Here is a 15,183-nt window from a genome sequence, read left to right on the forward strand (position 1 = left end):
GCGCTTATTATAAATGATTTTATCTGTGTAGGCCTACATTGTGTACACTGTTCAAGTTCAAGTTCAAGTCTGCTTTATTGTTAATTCTTCCACATGTACAGTACATACATACAGAGAATCGAAATTGCGTTACTCTCAAATCCCGGTGCATACAGATAACATTAACATTAAAGCCTAAAAATCTAGATCAAATATAAAATGTAGATACAACTATACAATAAGGGGAAAAAAGTAAAAAAAAAAGACATATAATAAAATTAAAAATAAAATTAAATAAAGCAGCACAAGGCAAAAGGCAGATAGAGTGCAAATGATCTTGATCCAATGATCTTCTCAGCTGCTCTCACTATGAGTTGCAGAGTCTTTCGGCAGGACGCGTTGCAGGCGTCATACCACACAGTGATGCAGCTCGACAGGATGCTTTCGATGGTGCCTCTGTAGAAGGTGTACATGATGGGGGGTCGGGCTCTGGCTCTCCTCAGTTTGCGGAGGAAGTAGAGACGCTGTTGTGATTTCTTGGCCAGTGCTGCTATGTTTTCAGTCCAGTAGAGGTCCTCTGTGATGTGTACACCCAGAAACTTGGTGCTGCTCAATCTCTCCACAGTTGCACCGTTGATGGTCAGAGGAACGTACTGAGTGTGCGCTCTCCTGAAGTCAACAACAATCTCCTTCGTCTTCTCCACATTCAGAGAGAGATTGTTGTCCCTGCACCACCCGGCCAGGCGGCTCACCTCGCTCCTGTAGTTTGTCTCATCTTTGTTGCTAATGAGACCCACCACAGTTGTGTCATCTGCAAACTTAATAAAAATGTTGGAGTTGTGTAATGCTGTGCAGTCATGGGCCAGCAGAGTGAAGAGGAAGGGGCTCAGCACACATCCTTGGGGGGCCCCAGTGTTCAGTGTGATGGTGCTGGATGTAGAGGTCGACCGATATATCGGGGCCAATATTCGTCATTTTTTAATATATCGGCATCGGCCGATATCCGTGTTTAGTAGCGCAGATTTAAAGTCAGGCACGTCGGCGGGCAGCCCCGTGTTATTGGTGCGGTGGAAAGTGCTGCTGCTGCAGCATGTGAAGCATCCCAAGCCAAAACTTTTGGAAGATTCAACAACAGTCATGGGAGATAAAGGTAGTCAGAGAATTTCACTCTGTAAATGGGATGGAGAAGTTGTCATCTCTAACAAACACTGCAGCGTGACGTTGCCAAAGTAAACTGTCTCTGACGTTACTCTGACCCGCTCACAGACAGTACCATGCTCGGAGAGACAGCTGTCCTGGAGCTGCCCAGAACAGTGAATGACATTTTGTTCAGAGGCATGGTTTGATGCAGACAATAACCAGTTTTCCATTCAACTCATTTGTATTTAGGGATGTCAATATTCGATCATTTCCATGATCGATCATCGTTTAAATTAACGATCAATTAATAACCTTAATGCTGCAAAATGCGTCTGCAGCGGTATTATTATTATGTGCAAAAGCCACTTGGAAAAAAAGCTTTCTCACCCGAATTAAAGGGCTTTTAGTCTGAATAAAATGCTAGTAGCAGGACTGTAAAATGAATATATATGATTGATCATTTGATAAAATGAAAAGAGCGCGCCATATGTCGGAGATAATTTTACTTTGTTGACTGTTTCCCATCAAGGAGACCGCTGAATGCGCCTCTTTAAATTGTTTTGTGGTGCTCGTTGTTGTATTTTTAACAGCAACTGCAATGTTTTCAAATGACACTATAGTAGTGGTGCAACGGATCATCATTGATCCGTGATCCGTTCTGATCAATATCTTCGGTTCGGCACAAACGTGACCCGAGGATTGATTTATGAAAAAAAAAAGAAAAAAAAAAAGTTGCGCATGTTCAGTCCACACTCAGTGGTCATGGCTAGCATAGGATTCCTGGGATTCGCATTTTGGCTTCCCTGTCAGATATAATGATGAAGGAAAGAGGTTAGAGTGAAAAGATTGACCCAGATCTTTATGAACAGAAGAAAAAAGGTGTGGATGAACTATCCCGAGCATCCTCTGTTGCGCTCACGACAGACGGGTGGACGTCCAGGGGGACGGAGAACTCTGTGACGATAACTGCTCACTTCGTTACAGCAGACTGGGAGATGAGAAGTCCGGCTATTATGTTAAAAAGAAGATATTATGTCATGTGCACTTTAAGTTGATTTCATATATTTTAATGTAATAATTTAATGTTAATAAAAAAAGACAAAATGTATGTGTATTTGTCTTGGCCTATATTTTAAATTTTTTTATTTTTGCTGATCCGAAAAATAATCCGATCCATACGAGGATGAGTGAGCGCGGGTTTGACTAGATGTATTTGGAGGTTATTGCTCACGTCTCGTTCTGCACATATCCAAATGTTTCCATATTCCCAATGTATCTGAATGTAAAACTGTACTATTTTTTTTTAATGTAAACTAGATGGAAAAGATCATCCTCTTCACATGAGCAAAAACGTCCTTGGCATAACAGCAGAGACTTGATGTGGTGCATAACTAGCCGTTCAAGGCACTTCATGAGGGTGGGAGTAAGTGCAACAGGACGGTAGTCATTGAAGCAGGATGGAGATGGCTTCTTCAGAACTGGAATGATGGTTGTAGTTTTGAAGCATGTGGGAACAACAGCCTGACTCAGTGAGATGTTGAAAATGTCTGTGAAGACATCAGTGAGTTCTGCTGCACAGTCTTTCAGTACACGCCCAGGAATGTTGTCAGGGCCCGGAGCTTTGCGTGCATTGATTCTGCTGAAGGATCTCCTCACCCTGTCAAGGGTCAGCGTCATCACCTGGTCGCCGGGAGGAGGTGGAGTCTTCTGTGCAGTGGTGCTGTTTTGTTGCTCAAAGCGAAAACGAAGAAGGTGTTCAGCTTATTTAGCACAGAGATGTTGTTGTCACAGGTCCGTGGTGGGGGCTTGTAGTCCGTAATGGTCTGTATCCCCTGCCACAGGTTCCTAGTGTCTCTGCTGTCGCTGAATTGATGGGCTATCCTCCTGGAGTGCTGTCTCTTAGCCTCTCTAAAGCCGCGGGACAGGTTGGCCCTGGCTGTTCTCAGGCCCACCTCATCTCCAGCTCTGAAGGCAGCGTTCCGTGTCTTCAGAAGTCTGTAGTCCTCCCCTGTCATCCACGGCTTCTGGTTGGCCCGGACAGTGATGGTTTTTGTGACCGTTACATCATCAATACACTTGTTGATGTAGGCAGTAACGGTCTCCGAGTACTCATGGAGGTCAGTGGTGTTATTGCATGTGGCAGCCTGCTTAAACATGTCCCAGTCAGTTGTGTTGAAGCAGTCTTGAAGAACCTCTGATGATCCTTCTGGCCACACTTTAATCTGTTTTTGTACTGGTTTGTCGACTTTAATGAGCAGTCTGTGTGCAGGCATTAGCATGACAGTGATGTGGTCTGAGGCTCCGAGGTGGGGGAGGGGGAGGGCTTTGTAAGCTCCTCTCTGTGTGGTGTAAGCAAAGTCCAAAATGTTATTACCTCGTGTTGTAAAGTTAATGTGTTGGTGTATTTTTGGAAACACACTCTTTAAGCCAGCATGGTTGAAATCCCCAGCTATGATGAGAAAACCATGAGGGTGTGCTGTCTGCTGCTCACTGATGTGCTGGTACAGTTCATTTAGTGCGTCGTTCTTGTTGCTGATGATGTTGAACGAGGGAATGTACACCGAAATGAGCAGTATAGCAGTATATTCCCTCGGCAGATAGAACGGCCGGCACTTAGTAATCATAAACTCCACCAGGGGTGAGCAGTGTTTGCTGAACACAACAGTATCGCGGCACCACACGTCATTAATGTAAACACAAAGCCTGCCGCCGCTGGTTTTTCCTCCCGCGACGAGAGCTCTGTTCGCTCGATAGCCCGTCAGCTGGTCAAGCTGAATGGCGCCGTCTGGAACGCTGTTGCTGAGCCATGTGTAGCGCCCCCTAGTGCTAACCAATACCAGAACAGGGCAACTGACATCTATCTAGGTCCGAGGTGTGGTCTGCCTTGAGTGACTCACAAAAGAGTTAGTATTGAGTTGAACAGTTGACAGGTTTATTGCATCTGAAAACACAACAATGATCACAGTACTATAACGTACCAAGAATGAAGGTAAAATAAAACAAAAACAGAGCTTAATAAAAGAAAAAGAAAATGTCCGTGTGAGCTGACACTTCAGCTCAATGCTCCTTTAAGTTGAGGAGAATGAAATTGAGTTCAGAATTCAGTTCCTGGTCCTATTGTGTGTGTGTATAAAGTTCAGTACTACTACCCGGGTAGAGTTAATAGCGTAAGTGTATTCTTATCTGTATCCTGTCTGAACGAAACTAGTCCGACGTCCTCGGTTGCTGGTCCCACGGCTGGCCACACCGTTCTCACGACCATCCACCGTCACTCTGGGCTGGGCTCGCCATCTTTGATTCGTCTATTTCTTTCGTAGTGATCAAAATAACAAAAAAACCAACCTACACAAGCAGTGTAAAGTAGTAAGTTATTCTGTTCTATTCCTCCATTTCCAACATGAGATCTCATTAACTTATTTCTGTCATTTAGTGCATTTTACAGTGTATGACCAATGGCTAAAGACATACCTTGCTTACTGTGAAATGAATTACCACATGTAATGGCAACTGGGATTTTAGCACTAAATACATGAACTTCTATACAACACAATTTGCACTTAACATTGACAAATTAATTATTTATCATCACATTTATATGTAACATCCTTTTTCCTTAGCTGCTTTTTAGGGTAACACACATTTTAATTTTAACGCTTTTCAACATGAATTGAATTAAATTATCAGTGCTAACACATTTAACATTGTAATAAACCAAATCAAACACTGTAGTTGGCTACAAATCATTAGTGTGCCATTAGTATTTAACTCCATTAACTAAACGTTTTAATACCAACAAAAATGAATGTATTGCACTTTAGTTTCAACCACTTCAACCAAGCTATAAATCCTCCTTAATACAATGCAAACTATTAACTTGGCACTTAGCCATCAATGATTAATGGTTAGCGATTAGCTAACGATCTTTTGAGAGCATAAATACAATGATACAATATGCACCAAAGTACACTGAAACATTAAACAACATGTCTTATAACCCCGATTGGTTTTTATGTTTAGTATCTGGACTTTACAGGGATTTTTTTCTGCTCACTGAGGTTAGCAACAGGCTAGCAAAATAAATGTTTAAACTCACCGGAGTTTCAAACAGCAACAACCCGACTGAGGCTGCTCCTCTCGTGCTCACAGTTGATGCTCTACTAATAAAGGAGCTTATCAGTGTATATACGTGTATATAATCAAAGTTTCACACTATTATGTTGCGTTACATACCAGCAATTGTTCACAACTTACACGCGTTTTCAGGAAGAGATCTACCAAAACATGAAAACTACACGTAGCACTCTCTACCAATCCTGATACACTCTGTTTATGACTCTCTAATGAATTGCACCCTCTGGTGGGCAAATCATAGAACTACACCTCTAAACAACATATATGGGTTTAGTAGCCCTATGTTTCATATGGGTTACACCGCCATGTTTCCGTGAACACAAAAACACAACAGTCTCTTACAGTCCTCTGAGTTGAACATAGTAATCGAATGTAGTCCAGTTTATTGTCCAACGAACGTATTTTGGCCAGTAAGATGGTGGGGATAGATGGCTTGTGTGGGTTAGCCGTTAGCCTAGCCCGGATACCTCCGCGCTTACCCCTCTTTTGCTTCCTCTCACACCGCTTGTGGCGCCTCCGCTGTGGGCAAGATGCAGTAGTGGGGGTCGGTGATGGTGAAAGCCTACGTAGCAGACCGAGATCCAGCAGCTGTTTAGCGTGCGCAGAGTTTAACTGTAAAAATGCGGTTCTGCCAACATCGAGCAGAAACTCGCGACTGTATGTGCGCTTACAGACAGGTAGAAGTGATGACGACGTACAAAAACACTGCGACTCACAAGACATAAAACACGAAAACACCGTTCTGTCGGGACAGAGAGAAGCCGCTGCGTATGGATGCGCCGCCATCTTGGAAAGCATCTCTGTACAGCAGTTGTGTATTTTTTTTAATAATTGTACTTTATTGTATTTACTATTTATGAATTTTACTCACAGATTAACTTTCTCTTTTTTATCATCAGTCTGTGTGAATGCAGTATTAAAGAGAAACAGTGTTTCATCTTGACTTCAGATATGAAATCAAACCCATCACACCTGAGAGAACTGGACCTCAGTAGAAATGAACTAAAAAACACAGGGGTGAATCACTTATGTGATGTACTGAAGGATTCATGCTGTAAACTGGAGAGATTGAGGTGAAGAATATTCACATACAAGAAAAAAAAGTTTTATTTAAATGAAGTGTGATTTATTTTCTCATTTCTCTTAATGTAGGTTAAGATACTGTTATATGACAGATGAACATTGTTCCGCTGTGACTTTAGCTCTGAAATCAAACCCATCACACCTGAGAGAGCTGAACCTCAGTGGAAATAGACTAGGAGATTCTGGAGTGAAAAACCTCAGTGATCTACTGAAGAAAAGACAATGCCACCTGGAGAAACTAGAGTTAGTATCATTATACTGAACAACAGTTATGGTGTGGAAAAAAACTCACTGTTTTAAGAAAACAGACTCATAACACATCATTTATAGATACACCTTCTGTCATTTCCTCATCTAAAGAAATACTTAAAATATATATTAGCTAACTAGCTACTGATTGTTCAGTATGTGTATCAGTATAAAGAACACTAAACTCTGATACTTCGTGGCTATAAAATTTTTCATGGATGGAAATCTGACAAATTCGCTGTGAAAGAAGACAGTAATGACAGCTAAAATAATGTAACATTATGCCTTTAACTCACACAAGCTTAATGTGGATCTGAATTATTGTATTTTCTTTTTCTTTCTTCAGTTTGAGTAAATGCAGTGTTACATACGAGCAGGGTCTCATCCTGACTTCAGCTCTGAAATCAAACCCATCACACCTGAGAGAATTGGACCTCAGTGAGAATCAAATAAAAAACACAGGAATGAGTCAGTTATGTGATGTACTAAAGGATCCACACTGTAAACTGGAGAGATTGAGGTGAGGAACATCATAATTCTTAAAAGCACATAGTTTAAATCAGATTCATATCAGTTCATTTAAAGTTTGTTTAAAAGGATTAATTATGTTTTGTTTTATGATTCTGTCTTTCTGTTTGCCTTTTCTTAGCCTAAATTTCTGTGGCATTACAGACGTTTCTGCTTTAACTCAGTCTTTGACAAACACAAAAGCACTGCAGTTTCTAAAAGAACTTGATCTGTCAAACAATATGATTGGAGACTCAGTTAAGCAGCAGCTCATTGATGTGCTACGAGGCTCAAAATGTAAACTGAAGTGAGTAAATATCTCTTTGTGGTATTAAAGAGAGCTAAATATAGCTTTAAAACATGGGGCATCTTTCAAAAATATGCCAAAATAAATTTGTATTAATCTTTATTGGAAGACTTCATGTCAGAGCAAATATGACATTCAAAACTTAAATGTTTGTTATAATTTTTTACATTTTACAAGAAATATTATTCACATTATTTAACATTATTTACGAAGACCAATAAAAGCAATGTTTAAACTAGAGAACAAACCACTTTAACTAGTGAAAGTTCTGCTCAAAGGTTTTCATTTTAATTACGAATATCATTTGTATCTGCTTTATTCTCATCAATCACATAAACAAACTCATCAGCATGTGTTTCTCTTTACAGTGACTCAGGTTGTTCTGCGGTCATAATAACATTTGAACATACATTGTTTTAAATGGATTATATTGTGTGTAACTGACTTTAAGAATCTTAATTTAATGTGACACTTCATTTTACTTTTTAAATTGAAATATATGTAGTATTTAATTTGCAATCATTTACAGCCTTTACAGATTATTTTCTCTTCTGATTTTCCCTTAAAGACAGGACTGTGAACAGTTTTTGTTTTTTTGTTTAGAGCTGCTACAAAGCATACTGGTATGCAATTTACATCCTGGCCTAAATCTTAGAATCCTGTGAAAAGGAGCTTCATTATCAGGTGAGGATCTTCAGAAGAGCCGTGATGTGACGTATGTACCCAGAATCTATTATGTTCATTATATGTTTGTGTACTCTTTTCTTAAATATCAGGACTAAAGAGAAAAATTAAATCAATGCTTTTAGCAGTTTTAAAGCTTAAACTTGTAGCACTGTGTCAGAAAATATATATATTTAGTTTTTTTATTCTTATATGCACACATTTGCAAAATACTGCAGCTGTTAGTACTTTTAATGAAGGAAATACACATGCACTTTAAAATGAATAATGCTAAATTATTAGGAACATCAATGTGCAGGAATGATATTTGATATTGAATGGTTATTGTTGGTTGTTTTATTCACAGGTGGAGCAGTTATCTTATCTTATCTTATCTTATTATTTTTTTTTTTTTTGGTAATATAATGTATCAAAATCATGTAAACTGAATTTTCTTATGTAAGACAAAAGATGTGTTTGCTGTAAACAGAGAAACTATTTTGATTTTATCTTATGTCAGTTGTACATCACACCATGTGAAGTATGTTCATGACCATCAGCCATACTCAAAAACTAGTTAGAGAAGGTGGCCAGAAATATATTTTATACATATGAAAGAATATTCATGTGCATTTGGCCTTTTAGTATTAAGCCTTGTGTTTTGTGTTTTTGGCCTTGTGTATTAAAATATGTATAGGAGTTAGGGAGGCAATGCATTTACAATTCCATTTGCAAAACTGCAAGTCCTGTTAACCTCAAGAAACTTCAGCATAAAAGAACTGATCTCATGTAACCAGCAGTCCTGACTGTATCAATGAAAAGGAGGAAAAAAATATCTACTGGGTCTGAGAAAAATAAATTACATTCATGAAATAAAATAAAAAAATCTCTATCAGAAATATTGACAAATACTCCATCAATCCATCAACTCAGTTATTTGAATGGGTCACACATCTGAGAAAGGAACACTTTAATCAATGCCAGTTAATACTCCATGGAAAAAAAATAAAAACAGGTTTATGGGTCATTGGTTAATGTTAAGAAGCAGAACCTGTGGAATATGCGTTAATATTACAAATGAAATTGAAACAATTTGTCAGACATTTACAATATCCAGCATTTTAGAGAATAGTCCAAAATCCAGGGAAATAATAAAAGACGAAAATGAAATAAACAAAGAGAAAGAGAAAATGGTACTCGCTGGATTTGATCTCCATCCTGGAAAACCTTTCTAAATATTTCACGTTATCACAGCCACAAATGTAACAGTGTATATCTAAGCCACAGTCCATCAGCGCTCACCTCAGTGGTCATCAGTGATGTATAAAGTACCTGAAAGTCATACTCAAGTAAAAGTACAGATATCTTACCAGAAAATGACTTTGGTAGAAGGTTAAGTAACCATTTAGAATATTACTTGAGTAAACGTATTTAAGTATTTGATATTTATTATACTTAAGTACATACAATTTTTTTTTTATTAAGTAAAAAAAGTACAAGTAAATGCAAAATGGAGAAGATGCAAATAAATAAATAAATAAATAAATATATATATATATATATATATATATATATATATATATATATATATATATATATATATATATATATATATATATATATATATATATATATATATAATATGTTCATACACAGCTTGAGTAGAAAGGGTTTGTTCAGTTTTAACTCTTTTTATCTATTTTGTATTTTTGGATAAGAATAATAAGCACTTCATCTGTACTTGGTGTCTTTCATTCCAACATAAGAAAACATTTTGGACTCTGCATCTGAAAAAGCAATTACAGTATGTGTATTTACAGTTTATGTATCTCAGAGGGGACATGGATGCATTTAACCTGCAGTCACAGATGGAAAAATAATGTTTTGTTTTTAATATAGAAATATATTTGAAATAGTTTCAAACGGCTGATTCATTCAATAATTAAACACTATCCATTGCTGAGAGATGCAAAGCAGTGCTGTGATCTTTGTTTACAACTATTTTTGTTAGCAAAATTGAGAAAAGAATGCAATATTATGTCTAAAATGTAAGTCACTTATTGCTTTACTGAACTTGTGTAAAATTATTAAATGTGTTCATGCTGATATTTGCAGAAAAATGTTACTCTTTGTGTGATATAGATTAAGTTAACTATATTAAATTATATAAACATAAAAAGCATGCAGAAACTTTTTTGCCATCTACGATTTAGAATGTCTGTGATTTTGAGTTTTAATAGACTAATAAATCATGTGCATGCACTCTGTGTGATTTGGTGAAATACCTGATAATGTCAGATTGCACATCATTACAACAAAACTTACCATATTATTGCAGACAATGCTGCATTGCACACCCCAGAGTTGACTTTAGTGGGAAATTAACTGTAGTAAGTACTGTAACAGTACTTATTACTTCACAGTGGTGGAAAGAGTACTGAAAATTTGTACTTAAGTACAAGTAATGTTACATTGATAAAAAAATACTCAATTACTAGTAAAAGTACTGCTGTCAAAACAGTACTTAAGTAAAAGTAAAAAGTACTCCCCTCAAAAACTTTTTACTTTTTAGCTGGCGATATTAAGTAACAAAAAATATTCATATCAAAGATCTGTGTGCATGGATAATAGCAACTTTGAACAAAACCCACTTTTATCTTATTGACAAAGTATGATAATTAGTGGTCATGATACAGGAATTTCTAACTTCAATACCTTGGTTGGGTAGGAGTGGTTAAAGGAGTCCTATTATGCTCTTTTACAATGTCTTGAATTTGTTTTGGGGGTGTAGTAGAACATGCTCTCATGCTTGGTGGCTCAAAAAACACATTATTTTTAACATAATTTACATTATTACAATACCTTTCTATCCAGCTTGACACAAATGTCAGTACTGCCAGCCCCTTGCAAAAGCATCAAGTTCCCCTTTGATAAGGGTGGCATCAATATTGCCATATAAATTTGATATTGTTTTCTCCCAAGCCATCAAACTGACTTCATCAGAGCAAGAACACCATTCCAGAGCTGGAAGCGATGGCAGACTTTTTTGTTCCCAGTGTATTGACTTGCATGGTTCAACTATTTGCTACAAGACTAGTACTGTGCACTAAAAAAGCAAGTAGTGTCGTTTTGGATTTCATGATGTACAATCATTTTCTATACTATTGGCAAAACTACTACATACTGTATACTGCCATATACCTGTAGATATATTTTTTGTCCATCCATTTTTTCAAGACACTCATTTTTTCAAGCTTTGAAATTGGTTTAATCAGAGTCTTCTAAAAAGACACATTCACTTTATATGATGAATAGATTTTACATAGGCTTTAATTTACACATAAATATTATGCCCCCAATTACCATTACAAAAATCTCAATCTTAAGCATTTGCTCATTCTGTGTATTTCTGTCATTAAAATGGGGTAACACAGCACAAGGAAGCTTGATTTCAAATTTGATTTCAAACTTAATTAAATTTACAAAAAGAAAAGAAAAGAAAAAAGTGGGCGTACTCAGTAATGAACTGTGATTTAAAAGTAACAAAGTAGATTATTTTGCTTATTTTTTTACTTAAGTACAAGTAAAAGTACAGCTTTAAAAATATATAAAAAAAAGTACAAGTACCCGAAAAAAATAATTTATTACAGTAACGTGAGTAGTTGTAATTTGTTACTTCCCACCACTGTTACTTAGTTACAATACACCACTGATGGTCATGTAGGATCATACTACTATGGCAAATGAGGACTTCAAAACGCCTGGTCATCGCTGTTAATCGTTACCAAAGTCTGCAAACACACAGGAGTCTAACGACAGGAAATCTTTCACCAGAGATTGGACTTTGCTTTGGAGTTGCACTGCGAGACAAACAACAAGCCTACATGACAGATAGGCCTACTTCTAAATATCTAACTTTAATGAACAATTCTGTAAGTATTTTTTTATTTTATTTTATTTTTTTGAATAAAATAAGGATTTATTTCATGTTGTAAGTATGATTTAAATATGAAGTTGCAGGAGACCTTTACTTAGTCCTGAAGTATGAGTCTCTCAAAGAAACAGAGGTGAGACTGAATCTTTTATTATTATTATTATTTGCAAATACTTTTAAACTAAACATGAAAACAGGGCTTTATGGAGAAGTCAAACTTAATAGTAAATAACTAACATACAGAGCTTCTACCACAACTGCAGATGTTTTAGGACTAGAGGATGAATTAATTTTATCAGTGCAACTTAACTGATTTTTAAACATTTAAAAAGTATCCTGTAGATGCTTAACATTAAAAATATGAAAAGCAAAATCATTGATCATTGACGTATTTGCAAAAGTACAAATTTATTCACCCTCTAACAGCTATATTATAAATAAAAAAAACTTGCTCTGGGTAATAGAACAGTAGTGTTATTGTAGCAATAAAGTAATATAATTGTACACAAACTTTTTAAATGAAAGTGAATAAAAATGGCTACATTTATGAAAATTGTTAGTCAGTCAGTGTTGGTCTTTTCCCCCCTTTGTCTCCTCTGTATCATTAGTGTGAGACCAGGCTCTCATGTGTCCAGCTCAGTGTTTTTGAAGAGTGACCATTCAAAAGATGACATGCCTAACTTCAGTGAGAAAAAAACGTCACCTGCCAAAAGGTATTTCATGTGTTTTACATTATAGTATTAATCTACAGGGGTATAGAGCTTGACTGAAAAATAACTTGAAATACATTATTGACCGCTATATTTAGTGGCCTTTATTGAGCTTATTCTGGAACTTCTTACAGTAAAACAAGTACACAGATGACCACTAAGAGTCATACATGTACATTTAGCATGTAAAAAAAAGATTTTGCAGCCGAACATGAATATATCCATCCATCCATAGTCATAGTAGAATGAAATGCACAGCTATACGGTATCTAATTATCATTTGCAGCATTAACATTTTTTTATTATACTGATATACCTCCTATGTGATAGTGTTTTGTCTCTCTGTTCTTTGTGTCATTAGTGTAAGATCAGGCTCATGTGTGTCCAGCTCTGTGTCTGTGAAGAGTGACCGGTCTAAAGATGACATGCCAAATTTCAGTGAGAGAAAAACTCCACTCGCCAAAAGGTATTTCATATGTTTCTTAATTTTGGTGACACATAGACTGTGATAGAAAGTTTATCAGTGAATATCATATATGAACATTTTTTGTTTGTTCAGATATTACCAATTATTACCATTACCATTTTTTCCATGGTGACACGTCATACTTGCAGCCACAATAGCTGAGAATGAGTTCTGTATCTCTTTTATAAAATGTTCCTGTTTTATTCAAAATATTCATAAATGTGTTAATTATATTATTACTTACCTGGCAGGGGAAACACCATGATCAAGAATGCGGTTCATCCAGGGTGGGGCTTGTCCATTGCACTCGCTTGGCCATGCTGACCCCCGTGAATTCCCCAAATGTGGGAATCTCGACTGCATAATATATGGCAGTGGGGGACAGCGTTTGCGCTCTGCCCTGAAACTCTTTTTTGGGGGGCACTTTTGGCCTAATGGTTAGAGACTTGGACCAGTCACCGGTTCGAGTTTCGGTGCTGGCAGGAGTTGTAGGTGTGTGTGTGTGTGGGTGGGGGGGGGGGGGGGGGGGGGATGGTCGGGGGTGAATGCTCTCTTCCTCCAGTGCCTTGCTTCAGTGCCTTGCTCTTGAAGTGTCCTTGAGCAAGGCACTGAACACCCAGTTGCTCCCCGGGCGCTGGATATATAGCTACCCACTGCTCCGGGTGTGTGTTCACGATGTGTTCACTTCTCACTGCTGTGTGTGTGTGTGCACTTGGATGGGCTAAATACAGAGCACCAATTCCGAGTATGGGTTACCATACTTGGCAAATGTCACGACTTTCACTTTCATTAAATATCTGATATATCTCAAATACGTGTAAGTAAATGTATTTGGTAGTTAAAACACCTTTATGATAACGTACCATGTTAGTTGATCTATATCAGGTTATGACTGCCGCCATGTTAGTTTGTGCTGAATCCGAGCTGTGGGAATAACATCACAAAAAATCATTCTCTCTTCCTGACATTAAAGTATGTTTCTGGTGAACAGGGAGTAGAATAGAGTAAACTTTATTGTTAACTACACTATGTGTATATGATATCAATTAAATAATTGATAAATAACAGCGTCTGATTACTGAACTAAGCTATGTTTTGTGTCAGTACTGTCAAAACACAGAAGGTTTATGTATAGCCTCAGTTGGCTATATCTAAAATGAAAGTAAACAACTGAAATTAACAAGATGCATGTCTGTATGGGGAAGTTGTGGCCTAGTGGTTAGAGAGTTTGACTCCTAACCCTAGGGCTGTTGGTTCGAGTCTCGGGCTGACAATACCTTGAGCAAGGCACTGAACCCCCAACCGCCGCAGCATAAATGGCTGCCCACTGCTCCAGGTGTGTGTTCATAGTTTGTGTGTGCACTTTGGATGGGTTAAATGCAGAGCACGAATTCTGAGTATGGGTCACCATACTTGGCTAAATGTCATAATAATAATAAAAAAATTATATCAGATGCGTGCATGTCTTAAACCAATACACACTAAACACCACCTACCCCCACCCCCCGGTCCGCGATTGTGCCCTCGTAACGCCATTTCGCCCCTGCCCCTCCAGAGGTCTGTGTACGCCACTGTGTGTGAGTGTTATAATGAAAAATTACATTCTGAAGTTCATTTACTAATCATTTGAGGCCATGCTTTATTCATCATACAGTAACCAGAAACAACCACCCTTCCTCTTCTCATCGAAGACATGCAATGCAATACTAAACAGTCTTTAGCTATTGGTGCTTGTAATGATTTTTGCGTCTTTCTAAGACAGTTTTAAATGCTTCCACACTGCTGATATGTGACATGACATGACATCACGTCAAAACATTGTTCGGTAGAGTTTATTTAGTCTTTTTGCTTATTTGGACGAATATTTCTGGTTGCTAAACATTCAGTGCATCCCTATTTTAAAGCTAATGCTTTCAGTGTTCCTGTAGCTCAATTGGTAGAGCATTGCCCTATCAAGCATAAGGTTGGGGGTTCGATTCCCCGGGAACGATAGGTAAAAATTGATAGCCTGAAT

The 15,183-nt window shown here is 37.5% G+C and overlaps 2 protein-coding genes and 1 non-coding gene across 3 annotated transcripts in view; all 3 read left to right on the forward strand.

The window, feature by feature from the left end:
• Nucleotides 1–15,183, forward strand: part of LOC132159554 (uncharacterized) — a 1,375,546-nt gene that overhangs the window by 944,527 nt on the left and 415,836 nt on the right. The gene's annotated exons all lie outside the window — the stretch shown is intronic.
• LOC132159566 (ribonuclease inhibitor-like) overlaps nt 1–15,183 on the forward strand; it is a 46,362-nt gene that overhangs the window by 246 nt on the left and 30,933 nt on the right. The window contains exons 2-4 of the mRNA XM_059569127.1: nt 6,200–6,323; nt 6,403–6,576; nt 6,929–7,102. Coding sequence (XP_059425110.1) covers nt 6,202–6,323; nt 6,403–6,576; nt 6,929–7,102 — 470 coding nt within the window. The 5' untranslated portion in view covers nt 6,200–6,201. The remainder of the gene's footprint in view (nt 1–6,199; nt 6,324–6,402; nt 6,577–6,928; nt 7,103–15,183) is intronic.
• On the forward strand, nt 13,406–13,572 carry LOC132160379 (U1 spliceosomal RNA). Its single transcript, XR_009438001.1, has one exon. It is a non-coding gene; the product is annotated as a U1 spliceosomal RNA (small nuclear RNA).

The sequence above is a fragment of the Carassius carassius genome, chromosome 16 (assembly GCF_963082965.1).
Source record: "Carassius carassius chromosome 16, fCarCar2.1, whole genome shotgun sequence".
Lineage (NCBI taxonomy): Eukaryota > Metazoa > Chordata > Actinopteri > Cypriniformes > Cyprinidae > Carassius > Carassius carassius.